This window comes from Haliotis asinina, chromosome 5, assembly GCF_037392515.1.
Source record: "Haliotis asinina isolate JCU_RB_2024 chromosome 5, JCU_Hal_asi_v2, whole genome shotgun sequence".
Classification (NCBI taxonomy): domain Eukaryota; kingdom Metazoa; phylum Mollusca; class Gastropoda; order Lepetellida; family Haliotidae; genus Haliotis; species Haliotis asinina.
Window position 1 is genome coordinate 53,054,813 of NC_090284.1, and position 27,025 is coordinate 53,081,837.

General features: G+C 39.9%; 1 protein-coding gene across 1 annotated transcript in view; it reads left to right on the forward strand.

Annotated features, from left to right (window-relative positions):
• LOC137284801 (WD repeat and FYVE domain-containing protein 3-like) overlaps positions 1–27,025 on the forward strand; it is an 84,033-nt gene that overhangs the window by 20,025 nt on the left and 36,983 nt on the right. The window contains exons 8-39 of the mRNA XM_067816784.1: positions 1,024–1,079; positions 1,462–1,608; positions 1,724–1,821; positions 2,274–2,434; positions 3,229–3,333; positions 4,634–4,827; positions 5,253–5,391; positions 5,489–5,589; positions 6,063–6,208; positions 6,699–6,785; positions 8,970–9,198; positions 9,735–9,949; positions 10,476–10,870; positions 11,438–11,659; positions 12,369–12,550; positions 12,792–13,020; positions 13,544–13,683; positions 14,015–14,126; positions 14,491–14,681; positions 15,283–15,435; positions 16,007–16,080; positions 16,516–16,677; positions 17,585–17,721; positions 20,911–21,019; positions 21,587–21,804; positions 21,984–22,168; positions 22,993–23,136; positions 23,641–23,914; positions 24,676–24,797; positions 25,337–25,538; positions 25,960–26,031; positions 26,601–26,826. Coding sequence (XP_067672885.1) covers positions 1,024–1,079; positions 1,462–1,608; positions 1,724–1,821; positions 2,274–2,434; positions 3,229–3,333; positions 4,634–4,827; positions 5,253–5,391; positions 5,489–5,589; positions 6,063–6,208; positions 6,699–6,785; positions 8,970–9,198; positions 9,735–9,949; positions 10,476–10,870; positions 11,438–11,659; positions 12,369–12,550; positions 12,792–13,020; positions 13,544–13,683; positions 14,015–14,126; positions 14,491–14,681; positions 15,283–15,435; positions 16,007–16,080; positions 16,516–16,677; positions 17,585–17,721; positions 20,911–21,019; positions 21,587–21,804; positions 21,984–22,168; positions 22,993–23,136; positions 23,641–23,914; positions 24,676–24,797; positions 25,337–25,538; positions 25,960–26,031; positions 26,601–26,826 — 5,227 coding nt within the window. The remainder of the gene's footprint in view (positions 1–1,023; positions 1,080–1,461; positions 1,609–1,723; positions 1,822–2,273; positions 2,435–3,228; positions 3,334–4,633; positions 4,828–5,252; positions 5,392–5,488; positions 5,590–6,062; positions 6,209–6,698; positions 6,786–8,969; positions 9,199–9,734; positions 9,950–10,475; positions 10,871–11,437; positions 11,660–12,368; positions 12,551–12,791; positions 13,021–13,543; positions 13,684–14,014; positions 14,127–14,490; positions 14,682–15,282; positions 15,436–16,006; positions 16,081–16,515; positions 16,678–17,584; positions 17,722–20,910; positions 21,020–21,586; positions 21,805–21,983; positions 22,169–22,992; positions 23,137–23,640; positions 23,915–24,675; positions 24,798–25,336; positions 25,539–25,959; positions 26,032–26,600; positions 26,827–27,025) is intronic.

The following is a 27,025-nucleotide window of genomic DNA, read 5'->3' on the forward strand; positions in this document are numbered from 1 at the left end:
AATGAAAACACTTTGTATCTGTGTAGAAAGGTTTCTGCCTATTCTTCTTAAGTCCAAGGCTTAATTTCTGCATTGACATAACAGGGTGGGTTACAACTTGAATACTGTTAAGAGGCTGCGCTTAACCCAACTCACTCACTCTCACTCACTCACTCACTCACTCACTCACTCACTCACTCACTCACTCACTCACTCACTCACTCACTCACTCACTCACTCACTCACTCACTCACTCACTCACTCACTCACTCATGTAGTTTTGCTTAGTACATGACAATACACACAAGGGAACTTTCATGCTTCATGAACTGTCACCAGTAACATTACCCCCAAACAAATATATGAATATTGATTGCTATGCCTTCTGGCAGTATTGGTTACCCATCTATGTTGTCCACACATCTGTTGCTGATCACATAGACTAATGCATAGTGCATAATAAATAACAATGTGTTGGGACGTTATTAACTGTATAACAACGTAAAGTTAGTTTTATTCCTTTTTAGGAGTATAGTCTAAATATATGTGTTTAATTTGACAACTGTCAGCAATTTACTTCATATCTTTCCCTTTACCTTCTCTAGAAGTGTGTCAGCCTGTCTGTGCATTTATTTGTTACTGTCTATTACTGCTTCTATGTATCTGCATATCTGTTATATCTATGTTTTTAAGTGTTGTCGTCATTTACAGCAAGAGCATGTCAATTATTTGTCAAGAAAATACTAGTAATGAACACATTACACATTTGTCTATTTCAACAAAGATCTAACAGTGTGTGTCTGATCTGCATTAAAAGTAACTTGCTTGAGTTCATTCTACAGTTTAGTGCATGCGTGGTATGAGATGATGTTGTCCATGTTGTATCAGATGTAGTAGATGTAGTAGATGTTGTCGATGTTGTGTATAGATCAGACATACCTTTCTGTCTCTGATGCATGTAGCTTCCAATTCAGGCTTAGTGAATGATGACATGGTTTTGTAAGGACAGCTGGATGTTTTTCTAAGAGGAGGTTTGTGTTTCAGGCGTCAGCGTTCGCAACCTACATGCTTTCCAAGTATTACAGTCAGTATTCCTGAAGGTAAGTGATTTCACCACGTCTAGTATTCGAAAGAGGAGTGTGACATTCATGGAAGTATGTGTGAGAATTCTTTTCGTTGAATTGTGAAATTGGATATGTTACTTGATCAACAGTCGATAAAGTTCTGTATTACAGGAATAGCAATATGTCAAAGTAGGTTCTAATACTAGGTGGCAAACGCTAAGTAACAAGCAATTTTCTTCATATTCATTTGCACATCATATGCTTGATACAGTGAAAAACTTGACAGCTGTTACGCTGAAGCTGACAAGGCGCCAAAAGAAACCTTTTGCTTGTTTTTCTCATTGCTTCTCCCTCAGTGTAGGATGTGTATTATCAGTAGTGTTCTAAAGTAATGGATGATGTGCTTGTACTGTTCCAGGCCCAAACAAGTCAGCTGTGCAGCACCATTCTCGACGTCATCAGCAGCATCTATCACCAGGACAACGCGAACTACTTCATTCTAGAACCACAGCACACGCTCTCTCAGTTTGCTGAAAAAATCTATCTCAAACCCAACGATATACAGGTAGGCCAGTGTTTGTGATCTTAACAGACAAGTCATATTGTTTGCCATGCTTTCATGCAATACTGTATTTACATCTGTGATTGTGATTTACGTATGAAACTATCATCTCTTTCAGAACAAATTCTTTGAGCTGATGGAGTTCATTGTTTTTAATCTGAACTTTGTACCCTGCAAGGAACTCATCAGTCTCAGCATACTAATCAAATCACAACAGTAAGTACTCATGGGGCAGAAAATATTACCACACTGTTTCTGTTGCAGATTCTGTTGCAGTTTCTGTATCTGTGTATCTTGTGTAGATGTTTCTTCCTGAAATCCAGGTTGTATTTAGAATGAGTCAGATTATCAGTGGCTTGGTTAATTGTGCGCTGGCATCATACACCGACCTCCTGTATTGTTGCTCAGGTTGTTTTCATATAGTTGGAATATTGCTGATGGCAGTTTTAATCTACAAACAAATTTAATCACTTATTGCAGGTGTCTATAATTTATTTCTTTCAAAAGTGGTATTTTGAATTTGGTTTAAGGATAAAATATGAAAACCTGAAGGAATTATAAGGACATGTTTCTATTTTCATTGTGCTCTGGAGTTTTGATCATTCATCAGCTGTTGATGCCTAGATTACACCATGTGTTCTTGCTGACCTCCGTTTGCTCTGATTCAGTTCCATCGAGTGCAGCATCCTGTGCATGAAGACACTGTTGAAGATCCTGCGCTACCATAGCACTTACAGAGATGTGTTCCGAGAGGTGGGCATGCTGGAAGTGATGGTCACCTGTCTCTACAGATACGCAGCTCTCCTGAAGGAGCCACAGAGTGACTCAGGTATGCTCTCCATTTGCAGTTATTTAGATGCATCTATTTCCAATACTGGACCTCCTTTCACAAAGCACAAAGGTGTTCGTAAGTCACTAAGGTAACCTTGGTGCAGTCTTAGAGAATGGGAGTTAAGATTAACTTTAGTAAAAGTTGCTGCATGAAAGGAGCCCCTGGTAAAGATGTAGGACTTAGTTAAAGAGGAATTCAGAAGGGTTATCAGTAACCACAGTTGACTTTGAATTTATGACAGATAAATGTTTAGGGGTGTTGTTATTCAGCACCTGAGAGTCTCATGATGCCTTACTGCCAGTACAGTATGTCACTGTTTACAGTGCTAACACAGTATGTCCTGAAGCCTGCTCTGGCAAGTGTTGTTTCACATTGATTTACTGGCAAACAATAGGATGTGTGACATAACCTGTGCTAATACAAAATGACAATATTACAGGTTTATTAGATATAGCTAAAGTACCCATGCTGAAACAACAAGTGATAAGCTGGTAGCTTTAAAAGCTCTTTAAAAAAACAAATGGTCATAAACTTATAAAGGCCACATCTTCAAATCCCAGTCCCCATGATTTGGATGTCCTTGATTTACAGTGTTCCTTTGAATAATGAGTGACAAGAATTCCTTTTCATGACCCTCATTCTTTAATCATTGAATGGAATCAACATTTTGCTAGACTGATTTGTATGAAGGGGATTCGTTGATTTAAGTACCATAGAAAATCACAGAACCTCCCTTACTGGAGATTATTGTGTGTCGGTAATTTATGGCTATGATTAAATATGTGTTACAGCAGGAGGCAGTGAGGGTGGGAAGATCCCAGAGGAGCAGCAGGAACTGGGGCACCATGTGATGGAGGCACTAGCAGTGCTGCTGTGTGGCAACTCTAGCAATGCAAGTCAGTAACACACCACTTTACCTCTGTCAATTAAGTGTAGCATAACTCCGAAACCGTTCAATATTTTTTAGACCAAACTTGATAGATATAGTAATAGCAGCCTTTTGCTATTTACAGAATTTTGGCATTTATATTTTTTTTGTTTTTCCATGGAACATTTTGGTGTTAGTCTTATGGTGGGGTGGGCTTCGTTTCTGGAGCAGAACTCAAAAACCATTCAATATTTTTCTGCAAAACTTGGTAGATGTATCAATCAGAACCTATGAGTGGTGCCTTTTGCCATGTACAAGATCTTGTGATTTATTATTTTCTCGGTTTCCATGGAAACGTTTTGGACCTAGTCGGAAAAGTGAGAGGTGTGTTTCATTTCCAAAGCAGAACTCAAAAACTTCTTAATATCTGTTAGTATAACTTTCTATATATGTGTGGCAGACCCCAAAGTTGTGCCTTTTGGTTTTTAAAGGTTTTTGTGATGTATTATTTTCTTGGTTTCCATGGAAACGTTTCGGACTTATTCTCAAAATGGAGGTGTGGGCTTTGTTCCCAGAGCACAACTCGAAAACCATTTCATATCTTTCAACAGATCTTGGCAGATATATGAGACAGATCTTGAAATTGTGACTTTGCTCGTTACAGATATATGGCATTTATAATTTTCATGAATTCCATGGAAAGAATTCAGACTTAGACTAAACAACAATGAGTAACTCTCAGATTATTTGTCCGAGGGGATATGTCATCTTCTGATGACTCTTGTTTCAATTTATATGTGCCTACCACTGTCTGAAAGTTGACATGTTCTAACTAGAACCTTTGAAGGACATTTAGAAGTGAAATGGATAAGAAAAGCAAGGTTTATTGGTGTTAACTTCTTCATTGTGAATAAACACAATGTTTTGGAGTCTATGCTTGCTCCTTCATCAGGTGGAGGATTAAACGTACACTCCAAAAAGTTGTTTTTTCCACAGTAAAGAAGTTGACATGCATAAATCTTGCTTCTCTCATGTTCTAAATTAGATTTTAGTGATATCAGAGACTGAAGATGTTTTTTTTTTAAATTTATATATACTGAAACGCAAGTTTCGGGGAAAGGAAATCCCATAAAAGTTAGCATTCATGTTTATGTCTTCTATTTAGAAATGTGAATTAAAAACAGTTGTGTTTCTTTTGCTGTTCAGAATATATGTGTATATTAAGTTATTTATTAAATTAGAAAAAGTATGCTTATTTATTGATAGTTGCATGTTATAGACATATTCGTGTACATCAGGTCTGTATTATGTGTGGTGTCTGCTATCAGGTGTGTTCCGAGAGTGTGGTGGAGCTCGTTGTGCACACAACATGGTGCCATACCTGGGCTGTCGACAGTTGGCACTCAACATTGTCCAGCAGCTGGTGCTGTCACCTGGTGGTGATGATGACATGGGCACTCTTCTGGGCCTCATGCCTACGGCACCTGTCACTGATCTGGAACTCAAGACTCACATTCTCAAGGTAGGAGAATAGGAGCTAACTCTATTAGGTTAAAATGTCAAAGCTTGAATGTAAAGACAGCCAATTTATTCATGGGCATGAAGGCTACAATGTCTTAGTTGATATACCTGAGATTTGGGGAGAAGATCACATATATATAGGTGTTTCTAAGATAAAAAAACAATGAACGTAATACATTTAAATTTCGAAGAATTTCTTGACTCATATTGATAACCGTTAAAACGTTAGGCTACAAGATATGTTGAATACATTTGGCCTTCTTTTGGAACAAGATATATTTTTGCACATTAATCAATGCCTGCCGTCCTATTATAGATAGTCTTTGGTAAGAGAGAGGTCTTGGAACAAAGTTTTGGTCATAGATGGTATTGTCCTGTGTTTTATTTTTCTTGGACATGTAACCATTGGATTTTATCTGTTTTTAGTCTCTGCTGAATGTGCTGCGTGAGAGCCACAGAACCAGGACAGTGTTCCGTAAAGTAGGCGGCTTCGTGTATGTCATGTCCGTGCTGGTGTCAATGGAGGGTTGCCTAGCTGACCCACCCAAGGCACCATGGGATACGGGTATGTATGTCCTCATTCGTAAAGTTTCAAAGTTTAGAACCAAAGTCTCCAATGTACTGAATTGCGCCATTGTTGTCATTTATGATGTTCTTTTCAGTACCAAGGAAGGATATTCTCACCATGCTTCGGACAGTGTTCAGCACTCTTACTGTTGCCATGAGATATGAACCCGCCAATGCAAAGTTCTTTGCCTCAGAGGTATGAGAAAGTAATGTTTGACATTAAACTTATGATGGGGATTTTTTGGTCTTGAACAGGGACTGAATATGACTTGTTGTCATACATGTATTATTCAGTATTGCAATAGAACTGACCCATGTTAAGCATCATTATAAACAATGAGTAATTTGACTGTAGCACTGCCTTAGGCTGCTGCTCTAAGTTTTGAAACCTTAAGAAATATCTTTCCCAATTAAATGTTGTAAATATTCGAAAAAGTTACTTGTGATTGCTTAGATTTTTTGCAGAAAATGAACCCGACATACCTCCAGTAAAAATGTATATGACAGTAGTTTTATGTGCATCTAGCTCAATAAAATTAACTGAGTCTTATTATATTATATTTTGACATTTACAATATATCACTTTGAAATTACAGATACCTATTTTAGAACAAGTCAATAAATGATACTGATGAACAGTTTGTTACCCTGTTTTAACGCTGTGTGAAGGTACGGTACGACAGTCTGACGGAGGCTATCCGGCTGCTAGGCTGTTTCTCCAACACCATAGACATCCAACCAGCTGCTGAGGACTTGAAACCTAGTGAAAGCCTCGACCATCTCCATGACTTCTTCTGCCACACCAAGGATGACAAGTAGGTGTCTGTCTGACCACGTTTCATGAAGCAGTCTTATTGCTAGAGTTGTTGTCAGTGAATGATAAAACAATAAGTAACATCAATCATATCACTTTGATTATCTTTGGAGTTGGGATTGTGCACTGTAATATGTATAGCTTAAAGCTTGGTTGATCTGTTGATGATATGTTTTGCTCTTTTAGAAATATTTTAGTAGATAATGTATCACAATCATCTGAGGTAACTTCCTTCAATCTATCTCAGTAGTATTCCTTTGGTGTTATTCCTGTTGAAAATAGTAAGCCTTACAAGTAGTCTAACTTATAGTGCCATAATGAACATCTGTGATCTGCTGTAATGGGTTGTATCAGAGATATGGAAGATTATTGTAGCATACTATTGTTTGTTTGTAAGATTGTTCATTCATTCCTTCATTCGTTATTTAGTTAGTTGAATAATCAGTGGAACTATAGCGTGGCCTTGCAGATAACTTGTACTCTATTTGCAGACTGCAGAAGCCTGTACCAATCATACTACTGTCAGCCATCCTGATGATCCGATACCTGTATGACATGGCCCTTGATGCCTTTGACAGGTAGGAACCTCTTGTTACTAGCCTGTCCATAGGTTGATCAGTTTTCTGTCTTGACACTCTATCTGTAGTAATGTCTTCCAGTATAATTTCTGCAGGTGGTTTAAGTTTTTGAGAATATAGTCTTCATTTTTAGGCACCAGAGTCTCATTTATCCTGCTGTTTTGACAGACATGGAAGACATAAGGCCATGGATAGACTATCATAGCCTTTTCCTTTGGGTGGGCTTCGAAAGTTTAATAATTCCAATCAGTACCCTATTCAGCCATAAATTTATATTGATACTGAACATCACACCATTAAGATGTTTTGAGATTTTCAGTAGATGTTTTCTTCACTACCAAACTTATCAAACAGTTGTTAGAGAAATTCAATTTCAGTTGCTTTCAGTTGGGTGAACTGACTGCAGTCAGTCAATATTATTTCATTACTACAATGAATTGGAAAGTGTGGAGTAATCACCCTGGACATAGTTGCTTTAAATTTTTGTGCATTATTAATGATTTTACTGCAGTAATAGTAAGATGTACAGTATGGTTCAAAATTATTGAGAATAGCTAAAGCATTTCATATTATTAAACGAGAACAAATCAGGTAAAATTGAATGTATTGTGAAAGTGAACTGACCTTTTCATGTTGTGTAGGTAACAATTTAATATTTTATCAAGTCTCCTTGAGCTTCACGGCACAGTCTAAGACGGGTAGGCATACTTCCTATCAGAGAGGTTAGTGTCTCGTGAGTTATGCTGTCCCAGTATCGGACCACTTCTCTCTTCATGTCTTTAATTTTTGTCAACCCCTTTTGATTCACACATTCCTTCATCATCCCCCAAATGTTCTCAATGGGATTTAAGTCAGGACTATATGCAGGAAATGGTAATGCAGTCACATTGTTCTCCTGAAACCACTGCTTGGCATGTTTTGCGGTGTGTTTAGGATCATTATCTTGCTGCAAAATCCAGTCATTTCCATAAAACACATGTGCACTTGGAAGGAGAAAATTATCTAATATGTTAGTGTAGCGTTGACTTGTCAGATTTCCCTCAAACACACACAGCGGGGTCGTTCCTAATAAGGATATCCCTCCCCATACATGAAACTTTGGGCTGTATTTAGGTCGTTGATACAACGGTGCTGACGCAGACTTCGTCCATATTTTCACATTATTGGGATATACCCATATTGAGCTTTCATCAGTAAAAATCACATTTTCCCAGTCAAAGTTTTCATGTGCCAAACACCACTCAACACGCCTGTCTTTATGTTCTTGTTTCATGAGAGGAGAAGGAATTCCAGTCTTTTTCTCCCATCCAAGATCAATCAAATTTCTTCTAACTGTAGATTTTGATACAACTGTTGATCCCCTTTCTATCATTTCATACCTGATGTTGGAGATGCTTGCCCTTTGCTTTTTAGACGCTAAAATTCCCAGCCGGGCGCGATCTGAGAAGTCCAATTTTCTGGGTCTCCCTGCTCCTTTCTGGTGCCCAAAATCCTTTCCCTCTTTAAAATTCTTCCTAATCCTATACACAGTAGAAAGAGGAGTTCCTGTTCTCTCTGCCAATGTATTTACATCATCAATTCCTTGATTATACAACTCAAAAATCAACCTTCTTTTATCTTCAGCAGACATTGTTGACAGTGCTGAGGAAAATGACGTCTGCTACAAATTCAGGGGAGGTAACTCTAATTGTACTATACTCAGTAGGCCAAGATGAGTTACCTCCCTTATACCATTACTTAGTTTTAAGTATCAGTGAATCGGTTGAGGTGTTAGGGTAGCTCAAAGTAAGAAGAAAAATTCTCAATAATTATGAACCAGACTATATGTGACAATGCATTTCTGACACTGAGTCTTGTGGTGTTAATGGATTTAGAATTTTCAAGCATCAACACAAGTGATTGTTTTGTGCTGAAAAACATTTGAAAACCAATTATATCAACATTTTCACAATTAATATTTTGGGTCATGTTGAAAATTTAAGGAAATTAGTTTTTACCCTATCCTGTTAAACATGACCAGAATGGTCACCATTTTTAGAAAACTGTTCCTGGAAAAAGTTGAAACAGCTTGCACCAACGCATCCATCCCTCACCAAAATAGCCAGTACACCACACGGCCTCTATTCAACATCTTCTGGGTGTCATTTCAATTAATGCAATTCTTCAATCTTTATTATCCTCCAGACCAATGCCCAGCCAAGTAAAGGCTGACTCCCCTTCAATGAGAAAACACACATCATCAGTGTCCGATGAGTCTCAGATAAACCAGGCTGCTCTAAAACCAAAGAGAGGGAGCACGGGAAGTATGTCCCTTAATCTCACCAGTCCCTCAGACCTCATTGTGGTGCATGCAGGGGCAGTGCTGTCCATGTTTCACCTCCTGCCAGCAATTGAACTGCCTTCTGATAGTCAGGTAATATCTGTATTTTCTGTATGAATCAGTTTGCATTTGTATGTATGTTTTTATGCCACAGTCATCAGCATGCCCTTTTGTCCAGGCCTCTTCTAAGTAATAAAGTGAGGTATACATCATGTGAGATGGGGTTTTACATTTCATTCAAGGTTATTACACTTTGAGTATGTTTGGCTGCTTGTATGTATGTCCGGACACAGTATATTGACTTGGAGCTGATAGGTCACAATGAGTCCAGATGGAGGAAGCTAACACATAGTCTTTTAATATCTTTCCATGTGACATGGCCAGGATTTGAACCTTCCATTTTCCTGGCCGGCACTCTGCCAACAAGGTGGTCCATCCTGGCTAGACTGGGTAGAAATGTATCCATCTCTGTTAGGATAAGGAGACTCAGAGTCAGCCATGTGACCATGTCTGACCACCATCCTAGGGCAGAATACATTTCAACACAGCCATTACCTAGAAACATTCAAAACTTGCTAGAGGTTTTATGTTTTTTTATTTTTTTAAAAAAATATTCACCATTTCTTCAGACTTCCCTTGACCTGCGGCTGTTTGTTGCTGACACCCTGAAGACACTGCTTCGCACTGAGCGTAACCAACAGGTAATGTGTGATGGGCGCTTCCCCCATGAGTTGTTGAGCCATGGCAGTGTGGCCCTTGCCGACGAGTCCCACCCTCTCCACCCCTACCTACAGTACATGTTTGAGAGACTAGCCTCACAGTCACTCACACCCAGAGATCTACGGTGAGTACATATTTGCCAGGCTTGTTGTTAGTTCAAAATGCTCAGTATGTCAGATATTTTATGTTTAGTTGTGGTACTTTGAGAAATTATTATAATAAATTATTATTAATTATAAATAATTATTGTTAATTATAGATAGATATAAATTAGCCCTGGTTTTGCTGCTGTCAGATTACACAATGCTCATAACAGTCTTGTCATTAAACACAGCAGATGGGATTTGGCTTTTTTTATTTGGTTATTGCATGTCCTAGTCCGATCTGATTAGGCTTATGTTTAAACAACCATCATATTGCTTGAATGATAATGTATTATTAAACTAACGAACAAAACACTGTCGGCATTGTATATATGTGGTGGAGTGCATCTTTAATCTTAACAAAATAAGAGATTCACTCTGATAATGATGAATTTTGGTTTGTCAAATACTGGCCTCAGTATGGTTTTCCCAACTCTGATATAAAGTAATATGATTGGTGAGATATTGCCATCTGGCTTACTTACACGTACACCTGATCTGTTACAGAGACTTCCTGAGATTAGGCTCCCCTCTGAGCTGCCGAGCAGTTGAAGACACGGCCCAACTAGACACATGTGCTTGGCATGATGCTGAGATTGTGTCCCATTCCGTCAACATGGAGGACAAAAAAGCCACTGTGGAGATTGAGAAGAAGCTTAAGTCTGCTGGTCAGACTGTGCCTCTCACTCGAGTCAAGTGTCTTGTTTCCATGACAACACCCAGAGATGCCAGGATGCATGGAGCGACAGTGACTCCAGCCTTCGTAGAGTTTGACATGAATGCAGAAGGGTTTGCCTGCCTCTATCTACCCAGCATTGCTCCTCAAGGTCCTCCTACCCCATCAGTTGTTGGGGGCGTAGTCGGCACCTCAGAGCCTGTCGTCATAGGTGGCGTGGGCACAGGTAATCGAATCATCATTCACATGAGACCATTTGTTTTGAGCTGCCAAGTATAGAAATGTTGTTTACAATATTTTGTTTACTTATACCCTTTATTATTCGCTGCTGCTTCTTGCAGCAGTAAATTTTTCTACAGTATGTCAATAGACATCAGTTTGTGTGTGTAATGACCATATTTATGTTTGACTTGTTCATGACCATTACCTGTGTAGATACGTGCTTGAATGGACCATCAGTAACCCATGCTTGTCGTAAGAGATGAATAACTTGATAGGATGGTAATTTCTGATGACTTGGTGAACACATGTCATTGTAGCTCAGGTGTGTAGATCTGTACTCATGCTGTTGATCACTGTATTGTCTGGTTGAGACTCGATTATTTACAGGTCGAGACATATAGCGGGAACATTGCTGAGGCTCTGTGAGACTAAACTCACTCATTTAATGCCTGTTGAAAGTGCATGAATGAGAACCAGACATGCCTTTTGTCCTACCTTCTCTATATAGTTTTGATGTTGCCGATTTGTATAAACTCATTATTAATGTCATGTCTATTTTTTTCCTGTGAAGGCGAGCGAGTGTTCCCGCCCCAATCTGGACTGACCTACTCCACATGGTTCTGTGTTGACAAGTTCAGCACTGTGGCCCAGGATGCCCACCCAGTGCGCCTTCTGACTGTAGTCCGTAACCTGCAGGGGCGGGACGAGAATCTCATCTGTCTAAGTGTCACACTAGCATCTCGTGACAGAGCTCTCATAGTGGCCACACAGGAGACTTACATGCCTAACTCTGGTTTGTGTTTACGTCTTTGTTTCTCAATCCAAGCAGAATTTTCCTAGTCAGTACACTGTAGTCTCCAGGACTCTATCACTAGTCACTGAAAGACACTTGTCCAACAAAATATTGCGTTTTCACTTTATGCTGACCCTTGTTATGATAGGTCCCATTTACGATATTGGTAGTCACTCCAAGGTAAGTCTGCTTAGAATAGGTCCCAGTCGCTTCATTGTAGCTATGGTGATAGTATATCCTCAACATGTTCTGATCACCACAAAGTGTTTGTGGACCTATAAGACATGCTTACCTAGCAATGCTTATTTGGCATTATATATGCATGACTGTATTATCTTGTCTTTACCTATTTTCCCAACTTGAAGATTGGGCATTTTGAAAAAATAAGTTTACAATGTATGTATGTATGTATGTATGTATGTATGTATGTATGTATGTATGTATGTATGTATGTATGTATGTATGTATGTATGTATGTATGTATGTATGTATGTATGTATGTATGTATGTATGTATGTATGTATGTATGTATGTATGTATGTATGTATGTATGTATGTATGTATGTATGTATGTATGTATGTATGTATGTATGTATGTAAGAAAGATTAGGCATTTTGAAAAAATAAGTTTGTAATATATATATTCCTGAGGTTTTCTTATTATGACTGCTGTTTATGGGATGGACAGGCAATGTTGTTGTGGTTTCAGTGAGTGGCTGCGAGCATGAGCAAGAGCCCACATTGAATGACAACACTGTAAGGTTCTGGTGTCCTGAGCTTACACAGGAAGGACAGTGGCACCACCTGGTGTTGATCTTCCACCGAGCTGGTATCATGAAGAACAGCAGTGTCAGCCTCTTTGTAGATGGAGAACATGTACAGACTCAGAAGGTAGGTCAGGAGCGCTTTCCGTGTCTGCTTGTCACTCTGAAGACCTGGGTATCATTCGTGCATGGTTAAATGTATGAAGACCATTTCTGGTATCCTGTGCCCTGATATTTCTGGAATATTGCTAAAAGTGACAAGAATTCTCATTCACTCACTTCTTTTTTGCAGTCTTATGTTTACACTTGTCTTGATGAATCCCAGAACATGGTAGTCAGGCCATGCTGTAATGTCTGATTTCCTTCAGCTTCATTACATATCCCCCAACCTGGGTGGAGGTGGAACAGCCAGTCCAACAGCCTTCACCTCAGTGTTTGCTTACATTGGAACTCCCCCACAGCTGAGACGGAACTCACGTCTGACATTCAGACAGGGACCATGCCATCTCCTTGAGGACATTGTATCATCATCTACCGTTCAGAACATCTACAACCTTGGCCCAACATACATTGGCAGCTTCCAGGCTCCTGTACTCGGTATGCTAGTCACTGTAGGAAAGTGTTTGATATCGGTGAATTTGTCAAGCAGTGCAGTTTGTTTGGAATTTTCATCATGTATGGACTGTAAATCTGGAATAGTTTTCAAATAATATTGAGTCCTTCTAAATTGTGCTCATAAAAAAATATTTTGTTGCATTATTTTTGCTGTCTACCAATGTTTGGATGGTTTTGAATATCATTATTTCATATAAATCAAAAGATACAGTGAATTAGAATGATATTTAGTATGTGATAGAGAGATGTGTTTTTGACAAGTGTTCCCCAAGTATTGACAGAATATTCTATCGTCTGCAACATTTTAAAACATTCTATAAGCTTTTTCTTCAATGAATTTGGGATGATGTATGGAGGCTTTTCATTGATCATCATACATAAATTCTTATATGCATATCAATTAGCTGATACTGGTAGTATGAAGATACCCAGAACATATTTTTAATGAACATGTTTCTATAGAAGTATAGTCTGTGTCAAAGTAGATGTATTCTGATTGTTTCAGAAGATGGAGAAGTTTCTGGACCATTCATAGCTGAAGAGAAGGTGATGTTTGAAGTTCACGCCCATGCTATGTCACAAATGACCATTGCAAAGATCAGGAAAGTCTACAACAAAGTGGACAGCAAATCCATTGCCAAACAGGTACGTAGCAGCAGTGTGTTTCTTAATTCTGTGACCTGTGAGATTTTGTTTTGCAGTTAGTGACATGTACAGTTTAAAGTTTTGCATTAGGTACATGACATTTACAGTGTCAGTAGATTGCTTTTTCAATGATTCTGTGAGTAGCAGGATTGAGGGGGGATGAGGGGACTTGATATGTCAAGCTGTTATTTACAGGTGTTTTTCCTAAATGTTATATTCCTTGATAGTTAATCCTGGCACACTGTTCTGTTCACAACACCATTTGGATAAATGTGTTTCGTAAAAAATGTGGGAACTATCAGATTCTTAAAGAGTGGTTTTATTGTTGCAGCTTGCCATGTCAGCCCATGAAAATGCAACACCCATCAGGATCCTCCACAATGCTTCTGGACACCTAGCGGGACCAGCTCGTAGTTTAGGGGCCATTCTCATGGGATACCTTGGTAGGAACACTTGTTACTATAGCTTCCAGGATATGTCACAGGATTAAGATGAACCCATTTACATCAGTAGGGTTTCATGAATGATGTTGTTAACCTGATCAAAAGAGTGACAAGGGGATTGGCAGCAAATAACAGGAGGCCTAATGGATTGGGTGGTGAGACTCAGTGACTTGGTTTAAGGAACGCCATGGTGTCATGACGGTCTGGACTTTGCTTACAATATCAGTTGTTGGGTCATGAGTCAGTTCTGTTCAAGCCACTGTCTTATGTTCTTTACATGTTAAAAACTAAACTGAAATAAACCCCACTCAAATATTAAATCTCAGTGATAGTGACTTTTTATGATGGCACTTCAATTTTGTAGGTGTTCGCACATTCTGTCCTCGTCCTGTTGCCAAAATGTTGGACAATGTTGGAGGCACCTCATCCCTGCTTGGCCTGATTGCCATGGCAACTGATGTGGAAGGCCTGTATGCGGCTGTAAAGGCCCTTGTGTGTGTAGTCCGGAGCAACAAGGCAGCCATGTGGGACATGGACAGGATCAGGGGCTATCAGGTAGAAACAATGTTTCTATTTGTATGGAGGGGAAATACTTGGATGAGAAAAATGATGATATATGATGGACAACCAATCTTTCCATGCTTCATGGTGCAAGATGCTGTTAGGCAAGCGATATGAATCGTATTGCCCTGGATGTGACTGAAGCAGTGTGAATGCACATCTTATATCTTATGCTAAGTCAACTTAATGTCAAGTGACACATGCTTCACTCCCATGCCAAAAAAGAATACTATTTGTATAACAACATGTCTGAGCATTCAGTCTCATTTAAACCTCACCTGGGTAATTCCTTATCCCTATCAAAAGCTATGTATTATATGCTCTAAAAGACATGTTACTATGATTCATTTTTGAAGACTTTGGTGATTTGTCATCTAGACAATTTCACAGGTATTGGAACTGCCTGGATACATCAGGTTTCAGTGCATTTTTAAATGTTCAACATCATGGCTGTCTGAAGTTTTAGCTTCATTTGAAACAGTGGTTCAGTAGATATATTTGATTTATGACCATTTCAAAGAGAAGCCATTTTAAAAGTCTTTTGGATACATGTGTGAATGGTCTTGAGAGATAAGCCTGTATTCTTGTGCTATAGATGCTGGCTATGTTGTACAAGAAGAAACGTCACCTCCTCAATAGCCACATCCTACATCTCACCTTCTCGTTAGTGGGTACTGTTGACAGTGGAAGAGAGAGCTCTGCCATACCTAACCAGACATCGTTTGAGGACTTGCTCTGCGATCTTGAGGTCAGTACATATTGTGTTTGGATGAATAGGCTCACTGTAGCTGACACTGAATTAGACCAAAGTATGAACTTGATAGCTCTCATACCCTGTGTATGGCATTATATTTCAGCTTTCGCAATTTAACGATGAACTGTTGGTCTGTGCCATACTGATTCCAAAACTTGCCTTGGCAAATGACTGTACATTTTACGTCATGTTGACTCACTGCATAGTATTGATGACATTGATGAGTTTTCATCACAAAGTGTATACAGTGTCACAAGAACAGTTCACAAATTCAAGTCATATGTGCATTCTGTTAATTGAAAATATGTTACGGCAAACAGTGACAGTTTATGACACATTTTTGGCTGTATTTTGAAAAAAATGTAAATAACTGATACATGTATTGTTTCACATGTTAGAAAAAAATGATGATTAATGTGAATATACTTAGGATTTCTGTGTCATGTGAAATCTTTCTCAAGGTATCCACGTTGTGGGTTGCGAACACTATTCTGTGCTGTGAAATCTATGCTGTTTTTGTATTATGAACACTATACTGTGAACAATATTCTGTTTCTGTGTTCAGGTGTGGCATGAAGCTCCAGGGGATCTGCAGAGATCTCTCTATGAACACTTCTTCGAACTGTTAACAGAATCTAGGTAAGGCAAAGTTTCCTTCTTAGCCAGACTGAAAATGTATAAAATCATGAAAATGTCTTTGTCTCAGTGTTGTCTCTTTGTTAATATATAGGCAAGATTGTGTTTGTATTACTAAATAAATATACATGGTAATGTGTGTGTTGGTATGTTAACATGGGTGGGTTTGTGATGTGATAGCTCATGCTTATATATTACAAAGAAGAGTTTGTGTTGAGTTAATATGTTGACAAGGGAGAAATTGTTTATATTTTTGACATAGGTATGTTAGTAATGATTTGCTTTGTTGATTTTTTGTGTTGTTGTCTGTACAAGGGAGTGGTTGTAGTGTGTTCAGATATGAGAGTTAAGGGAGAGTTTGTGTTGATATTTTGACATAGATTTGTTTGTGTATATATTTTGACATGAGTGTGTTCACATTGACATGTTGTACTGCAGTGATCAGAAGGTGAACCATACTATGATGCGGCAGCTCGGTCTGGTTGAGCGACTGCTTCATGTCATGCATGATGTCCGACTGTCCCAGCTAACCATCCAGACTGTGTCCTCCGTCCTCAGTGAACTCCTGCAGGGACCATCAGATGCCCCTGCTTTACTCAGGTTAGACAGTCAACATGTTCTTTCTTTCAAGGCAACGGTTTGAAGGAAACCAAAGAAAGTTTTCTTTTAGTTGTGTTTTTGCATGTCAAACTTAGTAAGCTTTGTCGTATTACCACGCCTGGAGAGTGAAAGGTTTCAAGTTCATTCTGCGGCTGCGTCATGCCAAAAGACATTAAAATATAATACTTGTTGGTCCCTGCCTGGTGCACGGCATTAAAGGGTAAAACAGGGACTAGTGGGCTCTCAGTCAATATAATAAGTCTGAAGGGGGTATTCATGCCAAGCTACAGCATGCTATCTCTGTGGGTTAGCTCCATTAAACCAGCTTAAGCTTAGGCACACATACACATGCATGCATGTCATCATATGAACGAAATATTCTTAAGTGCGACATTAAATCCCATATCATCTCACCTTGTATTACTAGACTTCCCAGATTTGATTGATTCGGTTGTATATGAATGAGTGTGAATCGTGGACAGTACATTTTCCATTCATATCCTTTTCTATTTTTGTTTTAGCTTTTAAATCATACCGGGGTAGAATAGGCCTTCAGCCAACCCATGCTTGCCATAAAAGGTGACTGTGCTTGTCGTAAGAGGCGACTAACGGGATCGGGTGGTCAGACTCGCTGACTTGGTTGCCATATGTCATCGGTTCCCAATTGCGCAGATCGATGCTCATGTTGTTGATCACTGGATTGTCTGGTCCAGACTCGATTATTTACAGACCGCCGCCATATAGCTGGAATATTGCTGAGTGCGGCGTAAAACTAAACTCACTCACTCACTCATTTTAAATCATAACTAAACAGTTCTCATCTTTCAAACTGGGAAGTAATTTTTGCTTTTTAACAAATACAATTTGTGCTATTGTTCCAGTACTAACAAAAAATCATTTGTTCCAGATTTGGTCAGTTTGTTGTATCCACCATTCCCTCAGCTAGTGTGAATGAGAAGCTGATCAGTCTGCAAGCAAATGGTACTGGGCTGTCCAGCAGTGATGAGGATGTGTCTCCTTCCGCCACACAACAGGAAGTTACAGGTATAGCTCAAGTAGCAGTGATAGAAACTTTAGCTCACCATGCTGAAGTTTCTGTTCTCAAAAGCAGACAGTCTGCATAGATACAAAGTTCTTTGCAGGAAACTTCAACTTTATGACCATGTTGATTGCATATGACTTCTAACTGTCCTACCTGGTTATACCTCCTCACAAAAAGTTAAGCACCAAGTATTTTTTTCCACATATTTTCTTCATGGGTATATGAAGTTATTACTTGGCATATAATCCATGCAGGAGAACCCTTTACGACTGATAAACTATAAGCATTTTCCATTTTGTTTTTCTGAGAACATTGTTTGCACCGCCTGAACACAACCACCCTCAAAACTCACATGCAAAATGCGTGGAACACATGTGCTATACACGTTGCACATGCATTCTGATTGCGTTAAAACTGCCAGCAAGGACAAATTGTTGACAGTAACATTTGAGAAATGGCTAGGCATCACTTGACACCAATTGAAGTTGCTCAAATTGTTGGAATGGTGTAGGGGGGTCAGACCCAGAGTGCTGTTGCCAACCACTTCAATGTTCATCGAAGCGTCATCTCCAGAGAGATCCCTCGTCACCAACAGACCAGATTGATGACTGAGAGACCACGCTCAGGTCGTCCAAGGGTGACAACTCCCAGAGAGGACCGATACTTGGCCACCCTAGCCCGGCGGAACAGGTTCACCACAGCCAGATCTCTCCAGAATGACCTCCAGAGAGTTGCTGGGAACAGAATCTCCTCACAGGCAGTGAGGAACAGACTCCATGCTGAAGGTCTCAGATCCCAAAGACCAGTGCAACATATCCCACTGCCTGCACACCATCGTCCACAGAGACTGAATTGGGCTAACCAACGACGTAACTGGAGAGTGAATCGCTGGCGTAATGTTCTCTTCACAGATGAGTCAAGATTCTGTCTGGACTTCAATGATGGTAGGGCTCGTGTGTGGAGAAACCGTAACAAATGATACGCCAACTGTACGATTGCTGAACATGATCAGTATGGAGGTGGGAGTTTGATGATCTGGGCTGGAATCCAAGTTGGACGACGAACTGATCTTGTGGTCATCAGACGAGGTACCATGACAGGTGTGAGGTACCGAGACGAAATTGTCACACCTGTGATCATTCCGTGGACTCAGCAAGCAGGTCCTAACTTCATCTTCATGGATGACAATGCCCGTCCACATCGAGCAGGAGTTGTCACTGATGTTCTTCAGACCAACAACATCACCCATATGGACACATCGAGCAAGAGTTGTCACTGATGTTCTTCAGACCAACAACATCACCCATATGGACACATCGAGCAAGAGTTGTCACTGATGTTCTTCAGACCAACAACATCACCCATATGGACACATCGAGCAGGAGTTGTCACTGATGTTCTTCAGACCAACAACATCACCCATATGGACACATCGAGCAGGAGTTGTCACTGATGTTCTTCAGACCAACAACATCACCCATATGGACACATCGAGCAAGAGTTGTCACTGATGTTCTTCAGACCAGCAACATCACCCATATGGACACATCGAGCAGGAGTTGTCACTGATGTTCTTCAGACCAACAACATCACCCATATGGACACATCGAGCAGGAGTTGTCACTGATGTTCTTCAGACCAACAACATCACCCATATGGACACATCGAGCAGGAGTTGTCACTGATGTTCTTCAGACCAACAACATCACCCATATGGACACATCGAGCAGGAGTTGTCACTGATGTTCTTCAGACCAACAACATCACCCATATGGACACATCGAGCAGGAGTTGTCACTGATGTTCTTCAGACCAACAACATCACCCATATGGACACATCGAGCAGGAGTTGTCACTGATGTTCTTCAGACCAACAACATCACCCATATGGACACATCGAGCAGGAGTTGTCACTGATGTTCTTCAGACCAACAACATCACCCATATGGACACATCGAGCAGGAGTTGTCACTGATGTTCTTCAGACCAACAACATCACCCATATGGACACATCGAGCAGGAGTTGTCACTGATGTTCTTCAGACCAACAACATCACCCATATGGACACATCGAGCAGGAGTTGTCACTGATGTTCTTCAGACCAACAACATCACCCATATGGACACATCAAGCAGGAGTTGTCACTGATGTTCTTCAGACCAACAACATCACCCATATGGACACATCGAGCAGGAGTTGTCACTGATGTTCTTCAGACCAACAACATCACCCATATGGACACATCGAGCAAGAGTTGTCACTGATGTTCTTCAGACCAACAACATCACCCATATGGACACATCGAGCAAGAGTTGTCACTGATGTTCTTCAGACCAACAACATCACCCATATGGACTGGCCTGCAAGGTCTCCTGACCTGAATCCTATTGAACATGCTTTGGACATTCTCGGAAGGCATGTGTACGGCCTCCACGTTCATCCTCATACTCTGGATCAGCTTGAACAGGCTTTGCGGAGAGAATGGCAGAACATTCCACAACAGACTCTACACAGACTCATCTGGTCAACGCCTAGATGTCTTGAAGCGTGCATTCAGGTCAATGATGGCCATACACGTTATTAAACTTTGGATCAGTGCTCAAAACTGACAGTAAAAGTGTTTTCAGACACTTTCATACCCTGATGCTTTTTCAGTGACATTGTTTTTGATGATTTGAAAGTCAGTTATTGTTCAATGCATTTTGATTTCTTTTTGGGAAAATTGTGTGGATATGCTTTATCTTTGTTATGTTTGACTCAGTTGTAATGATCATGAGTAAAGGCCTATGTACTGACCAAAAATACACTTGTTGCTTAATTTGTTTGTGAGGCGTACAATACCACCCTGGATATAGTGTCATATTTTCTGCTAGGCAAACAGTGGCATTAATTTATAATCAGGGTATACTGTAGTTTTATGACATTGTACATTCATGGATTTTATGCCTCTGTTAGTAACATTCCAGCACTGTCACGGCAGGAAACCAGAAATGGACTTCACACATTGTACCCATGTGGGGAATCAAACCTTGGTTTTCAGGATGGGGAGTGGACGTGTTAACCATTAGGCTGCCCTACCACCTCATGTTGACTTTGACCTCATTGAGCAAGTGAATGTGTTTAGTGGAACTTGGACTGCATATAATCACAAGTGCCTCCTTATTAAGACAGTTTCATTCATTGTTTCCAGCTGAGAGTAACCAGATCAACCAGATCCACACCATCAAACTGAGGAACATCCTGTTGGAGGTGGTGCTGAGGCTCATCATTCCACGGGGAGCCAACAAAGTGGACCAGTTGTGAGTCTCTTTTGTCCAATAATGTTCAGATATTATCTTTGTGAATAGTCATTGTTAGCATAGGCTCCCAGCAACCTCTGCTAGCACTGGTTTTGTGTCATTAGACCAAACCATGGAGATTGTAGTTCACTATAATAATCACATAAGCATATGCTCCAGGATCTTTTTCATTGACTTGAATATTACTGGACTTGGCTTTGAAAAATGAGATTGTATGATACTGACTTTATAGAACAAGTTTAAGCAGACAGGTTATTGTAGACACTTAGCCACATAGTCAGTATGTATTCCGATTGTTTATCTGATTCTTTGTTCTCTCATAGCAAGGGTTGCTTTGAACTGGAAATGTCCATGTATAGTTCGCAAAAAAGGTATTCATTATCAAATGTTTGTACTGGTCTTCAGTACTAACCTTGATACATGTTTCCATTTTTAGGACTTCTGATTGGGGGCAAAAGAACATATGAGGCAAGCTTCTTTATGAAACATAGAATGATTGGACTTAGGATCATATTGTATCAGGTCTGTTCTGAGTGTTTATGTTCTTTTCTCTGTTGTTGTTTGCAGTACCTGTGAGGAGATTCAGAAGGTGCTGGGTTTTGATTGGCTGCTGCTGTTCATGCAGCCTCACCTTCACCAGTCAACAGTAGTGCTGGCTTTGAGACTACTCCTCACCATGTTCCGCAACCCCAACAACATCAACCGCTTCCGTGAGGGCAGCTTTGGCGGAGGCTGGCTCGGTGATACAGAACATGTGATCAAAAACCAGATGGCCACCATGCTGGGTATGTTGTAGGCTGGAAATATTTCAGCCGCAGGTGAATTTTGTCTTTTAAGTTAAGTCATTGTAGATGTGAGTTTATAATATCTACAAGTTAATATGATATTATGCTGATTTATTTTGGTTGATTGATGTAAGTATAGTGATTATTCCTGTTGGCCTTATGATCTTTGTTTTGTTTAGGTTTCAATCTAGGAACTGCCTCTAAGGGCCATGAACGGGAGGTCAACTCTGAGGTGTGTCATGTCCCAGGGTTCCTTGCCCTACAGTGGTTGTTGCCGCGGCACACTGACGTGTCAGCACTCTACTTCCTGCTCATGGCACTCATGCTTGGCCAGCACATGAAGGAACTGCCAGCTGATGTTCAGGTAGACGCCAAAGCCAGATCACATGGGAGGGTATATTTCTCTAATTAACTTCTCCGTGTCGTCACACTAGACTCATCGTGTTTAGTTGACACACTGGTAGTTGTGCAGCGATGGCAGCATTTTTTTATATATTTTGTCCTGATTGACCCATGAAGCCTTTTTAAATCTGACATTGGGATGTTTTGCCATCTCTGCATAGTTTGATTTGTATTTTTAGAGAGTAAATTTTCTTTCACTAATTGCTGAAGGTATTTAAGATGAGTTATCTGCTTGTCTCATGCATCTTAGATTGTGTGCACTGTATGCCATCAGTTTGATATGTTCACACAAATTGTTAGAAATACCTTTTTTAGTTACCCTGACTTACATGGAAGTATTTTAATATTTTTATGTATATTGTGTTGTCATTCAGATATGCCTTTTTTGTTATTTGTAATAATTCAGAATATTGTTAATTACTTCAGACCACCTAGCAATAGTGTGTGTGTGTCTTGTGTATTCATGTCGGTAGCTATAGCTCTTAGAACTAGTGCTAGTAAATTGTAAATAATTTCTGAAAATTGTTTGCAATTATAATTAATTATATGAATTTAAGAAATGATGGTCAAGTTCTCTTAATAAGTAATTCAGATATTGGAAATAACTTTTATGATAGCTTGAGGACACTAAATACTTCAGCTGTCACTGGAAAGGCATGAGGATAATGATCACTGTGACCCTTCATTTATATGTTGAAACTCCATGTTGAATCTGTAGTGTCTTTATGTCATGTTCCAGTCACACTTCTATGTGTTGATTAGTCAATTAACCAACGTTATTTGCAGCTGAACCTGGATGCAGTGTGGACTGTGATATTTGGCGTGCCAGCCAGCAAGCCTGTGGCTCTGTTGGCCAAGGAGAAGGTGGATCTTGTACCAGATGCAGCCTTTGTCATCCTGTCAATGATCCGGGCAATGCTCAACTTGACGGTCAGTAGCCTACTTTGGTCATCTGGCACATAGCTGTTGGTAGATAAATACTTCAGACCTTGAGTCTGGGGAGGGGGGGTACTTTGTGGGCAAACAGAGATTTACTTCAGTTTAAATGCTGTACCTGGGTATCTTTCTGAGAAAGTAAGACACTTAATGGATAACAACTGCTTATTTATATATGATACAACATTTTGGTATAGATTTTTATACTGTTTTCAAACAAGAGTGAGGTACCTTTTTAAATTGATCAATATCAGAATCAAATAGTACTTTATTATCTCAGAGAGAAAATTTGTTTTGTATCACAGGCTAGGCAACACATGAAGTAAATTGGTAAAATACATGTTGTAAATACACATTAACACAAATTGTACAGTAAGATAGATATATGTTTATACTTTCTGCTCAAACAGAGATTTACTATTTTGTACTACAGCACAGTAGCTTACTATATCAATATGGAACATTAGCATTAGATATATGTTCATATGTTATCCCCAGCCTGGAGAGGAGAACAACACTAGCACCAACAACTCATGGCTGCAAGACTTCCCTGTGACGCTGATGCAGTTCCTGTTGTTCCTGTACCACAACCAGGCTGACTTCCTGACACTGTGCACCATGCCAGACTTCATCTCGGGGCTGGCTGCTACCCTGTTCCCCTTCCAGCCAATGGACTTAGACAGTGACCTCACATCTCCACAGGAGGAGTTCAAACCATTCCCTGATGCCGAGCCTGTTGTGTTGGTCAAAACGCCAGAGAAAAGTAATGGAAGTAAGTGGGATTCAGACTCTTTCATCAATGTGTCTCACACATGACTGAATAGACTCATAGAAATACTCTACCATATTGACAATATTAATATACTCTTCAATATTGACAGAGTAACTGTTGTAATATTATTAAATCAGTTGTTTTTGTACTTTTATACATAGTGCACAGAGATCATTCTTTGCATTCAGTGATATGCTAAAAATGCAACATTGCTCAGATTAGTGTAAACTCTTATTTTGAAATAGTTCCCAGAAAATCTTTCCATTCAATTTGTGTGAGGATCTGAAATACCTGATTATGACTCCATACCAACTTGCTTGTTCTAAAAGTGTCGTCAAGCCGTACTTTCCAATCTCATCTTGACTGTCACAGCACAAGATGTTAGGAGATGGTACTTATTGGTACCCAGCCTTGCTCTCAGTGTTTAAGGAATAATACAAGGAATGATCAGCCCAGAGTCTGTATACTTTGTCAGAGTCAGCTATTCTTTTTTAATTGCAGCATGGTGTTTCTGTAAGCACTAATAACCCATCTTCAGTGTGGACTGGAACTAGCAGCCTTACATTCCCATATGTTCACAAGTTCATGCACAACTCAATATCAGCACAATACAATTGAACAAGACAATAAACCTTGTTCACCTCATGTGAACTTCCTGAATTAATAGGGTCAACCCCTGCATTTATGTATCAGTCAGAGAACACTATCATATATTGTTCTGTTTAGGAATATGTCAGTTCTAATCCTGATTCCCACTCCAGGTGTGCTGACTAATCACTCCGCTAGAAAGTTCATCATTGACTTCCTCCGCACAATCGTCATTGACAGCTTCTCACAACCACCAACATCCAAGTCAAATGCTGTTATAGACCTGCTTCTAGATGTAAGTATTATTGGAACAAGAAACTGCTAAAGTCCTCCTAAATGGCACATTTTTAGTGAGTGTTCTCCGTGACAAGACAACATGTGATGGTGTTGAATGTTTGACTATAGTTCCCTGCTAAGCTTGTGTTCAGGAGATATTTACAGATAACAGAATGAAATTTATGTTATATACTTTGGTTTGATTGATTTTGATTGAATTATGCTGACCTGGCTGCTTAGATATCATTCCGTCTTATAACATCATCCATTGTTTCATGATGTCCTCCATTGTGTCATGCCTTTACTATATCTTGACATCATCCTGCATTGACAACATCAGGTTTGCCTCTTGATTACATGTAGAAAGAGGTTGCACTAGAGGAGTTTTTGTATGAATAATGTTGTTCAAATGTATGCATTTGCAGTATTACTGAGCTGTCATGTGCATCAAATACTCATTAACACCCACAAATCTGAAAACGTATAACATTTAGAAGTCCTCATGGAATACACTGGCTAGTTTATTGTGAGTTGACAAGTTGCATGGATCCACTCCAGGCCTCCCCTGAACATGCAAGTCGAGCCCAGCAGAAGGAGTTCCAGACGGAGATGTTGACAACACTGATGGGGCATCTGCTAGCTGCTGATGTTCTTCTTGGGGAGCAGGCTGCACTGCCCATTGGCACCGGCAACAGCTACAACAACATGGCTGCCAATGTCTTCTACTTTGCTAGCAGGGTTGTAGACAAGCTATGGCAAGGTATGCCGCTTGGAGATGTCCACTTTGCTTTATTTTTGTTTGTGATAACTGTTCTCTATATAGACATTGTACTTAAAATATGATGCTCTAGAAATATATGATTTTACTTTCCCTAACACCTGTTAGGATTTCAGGTGAGAAAGGATCTCAAATGCCCGAACGAGACCTTGTTAAGGTAACAATCAAGTGTTGATAATGTGATACCTTGCGGACAGTGCATCACCTGGCCCAAGTTAACCTTTTCGCATCCCATCAACCACTGGGCTGTTGTTCCAAAGGTTGATTATTGCTTCGCTGGTGTAACATAGCTGAAATAACCACATTATCTTCCCTCTTTTTTCTAACATGTGAATTATGCAAGTATCAATTCTTTTGTCTTTATTTCCATGAACCGTAATGGTAATGAAATCTGTTCTTGCAGGTGTATTCACAAAAAGTTCCAAAGAAGTGTATGATTTTGTTAGCAAACTGATTCAACAAGCCAAGAGGAAATGTAAGTATTTTGATTTAAAGTCAGCACTAAGAAATGTAATTTGCTATTTACTCTCCAGATAGACCCAACTGAATTTGAGCTCTAAGAAGTGTAATTGGCTATTTATTTTCTAGCTAGACCCAACTGAATTTGAACATATAGCCACTCAGTGGAAACTGAACTGGGTGTGGGAGGGTTCATTTATATACAAATAACAGATGGGTAGCACCCATAGGTGGTGCTACATATTCTTGTTCATAGTTGTGTCCCTTACTTGTGTTTGGATATGATGATCATGGGTTTGAATGCTGCATCTGCCCTTTCTGTCAAAGCCCCTGCTTTTCGTGCAGGACCATTCTTGTGTCCAAGATTTTGAAAACTTTGTGTAATGACCATTTTCTCCATCATCAAGATGACTCACCCTGATATATCCAGAATATTCTTGTACAATCACCTCACTCGCTCACTTATTGATCCCTCTCGGTAACTTTAATTTGTGGCCTTTTTCTCCAGCATTAATGTGACACAGCATGATATACCTGAAATACTCTTCACTCACTCAGTAATTAATACCTCTCTGTATTATGCAGCATCGGGGGTGTCCCTGGACAATATCTACAAGTGTCTGAACAGGACCATCCTGTTCCAGCTGTCTCGGCCTATAGACAGTGTGGCCAGCCAGGCAGGGGTGCTGGAGGCCCTGCACAAACTCACCAACTCACGCAGCATGGTGTTTGGACCTGGCAACTATGATCAGGAGTTCCTGGGCTGTCTTTGCTACTGCTTGCTGCAGCTTACAGAAGACCCAGAGTCCAGGTAAGGACCCTTGAGAAGATCTTGGATCGAAGAGCTGCTGATAGCCACACCATGATGTTTGTAATGTTAAACAATTTCTTTGCACCTGATAAGCTGAAAGAGACCAAAATATTAAAAAATAATGGACAGATCAGGGTCCTGTGTCACAAAGCTCTTGTCAGCCTAAGATATACTTTCCTTGTAGTATTCGCACCTCCTA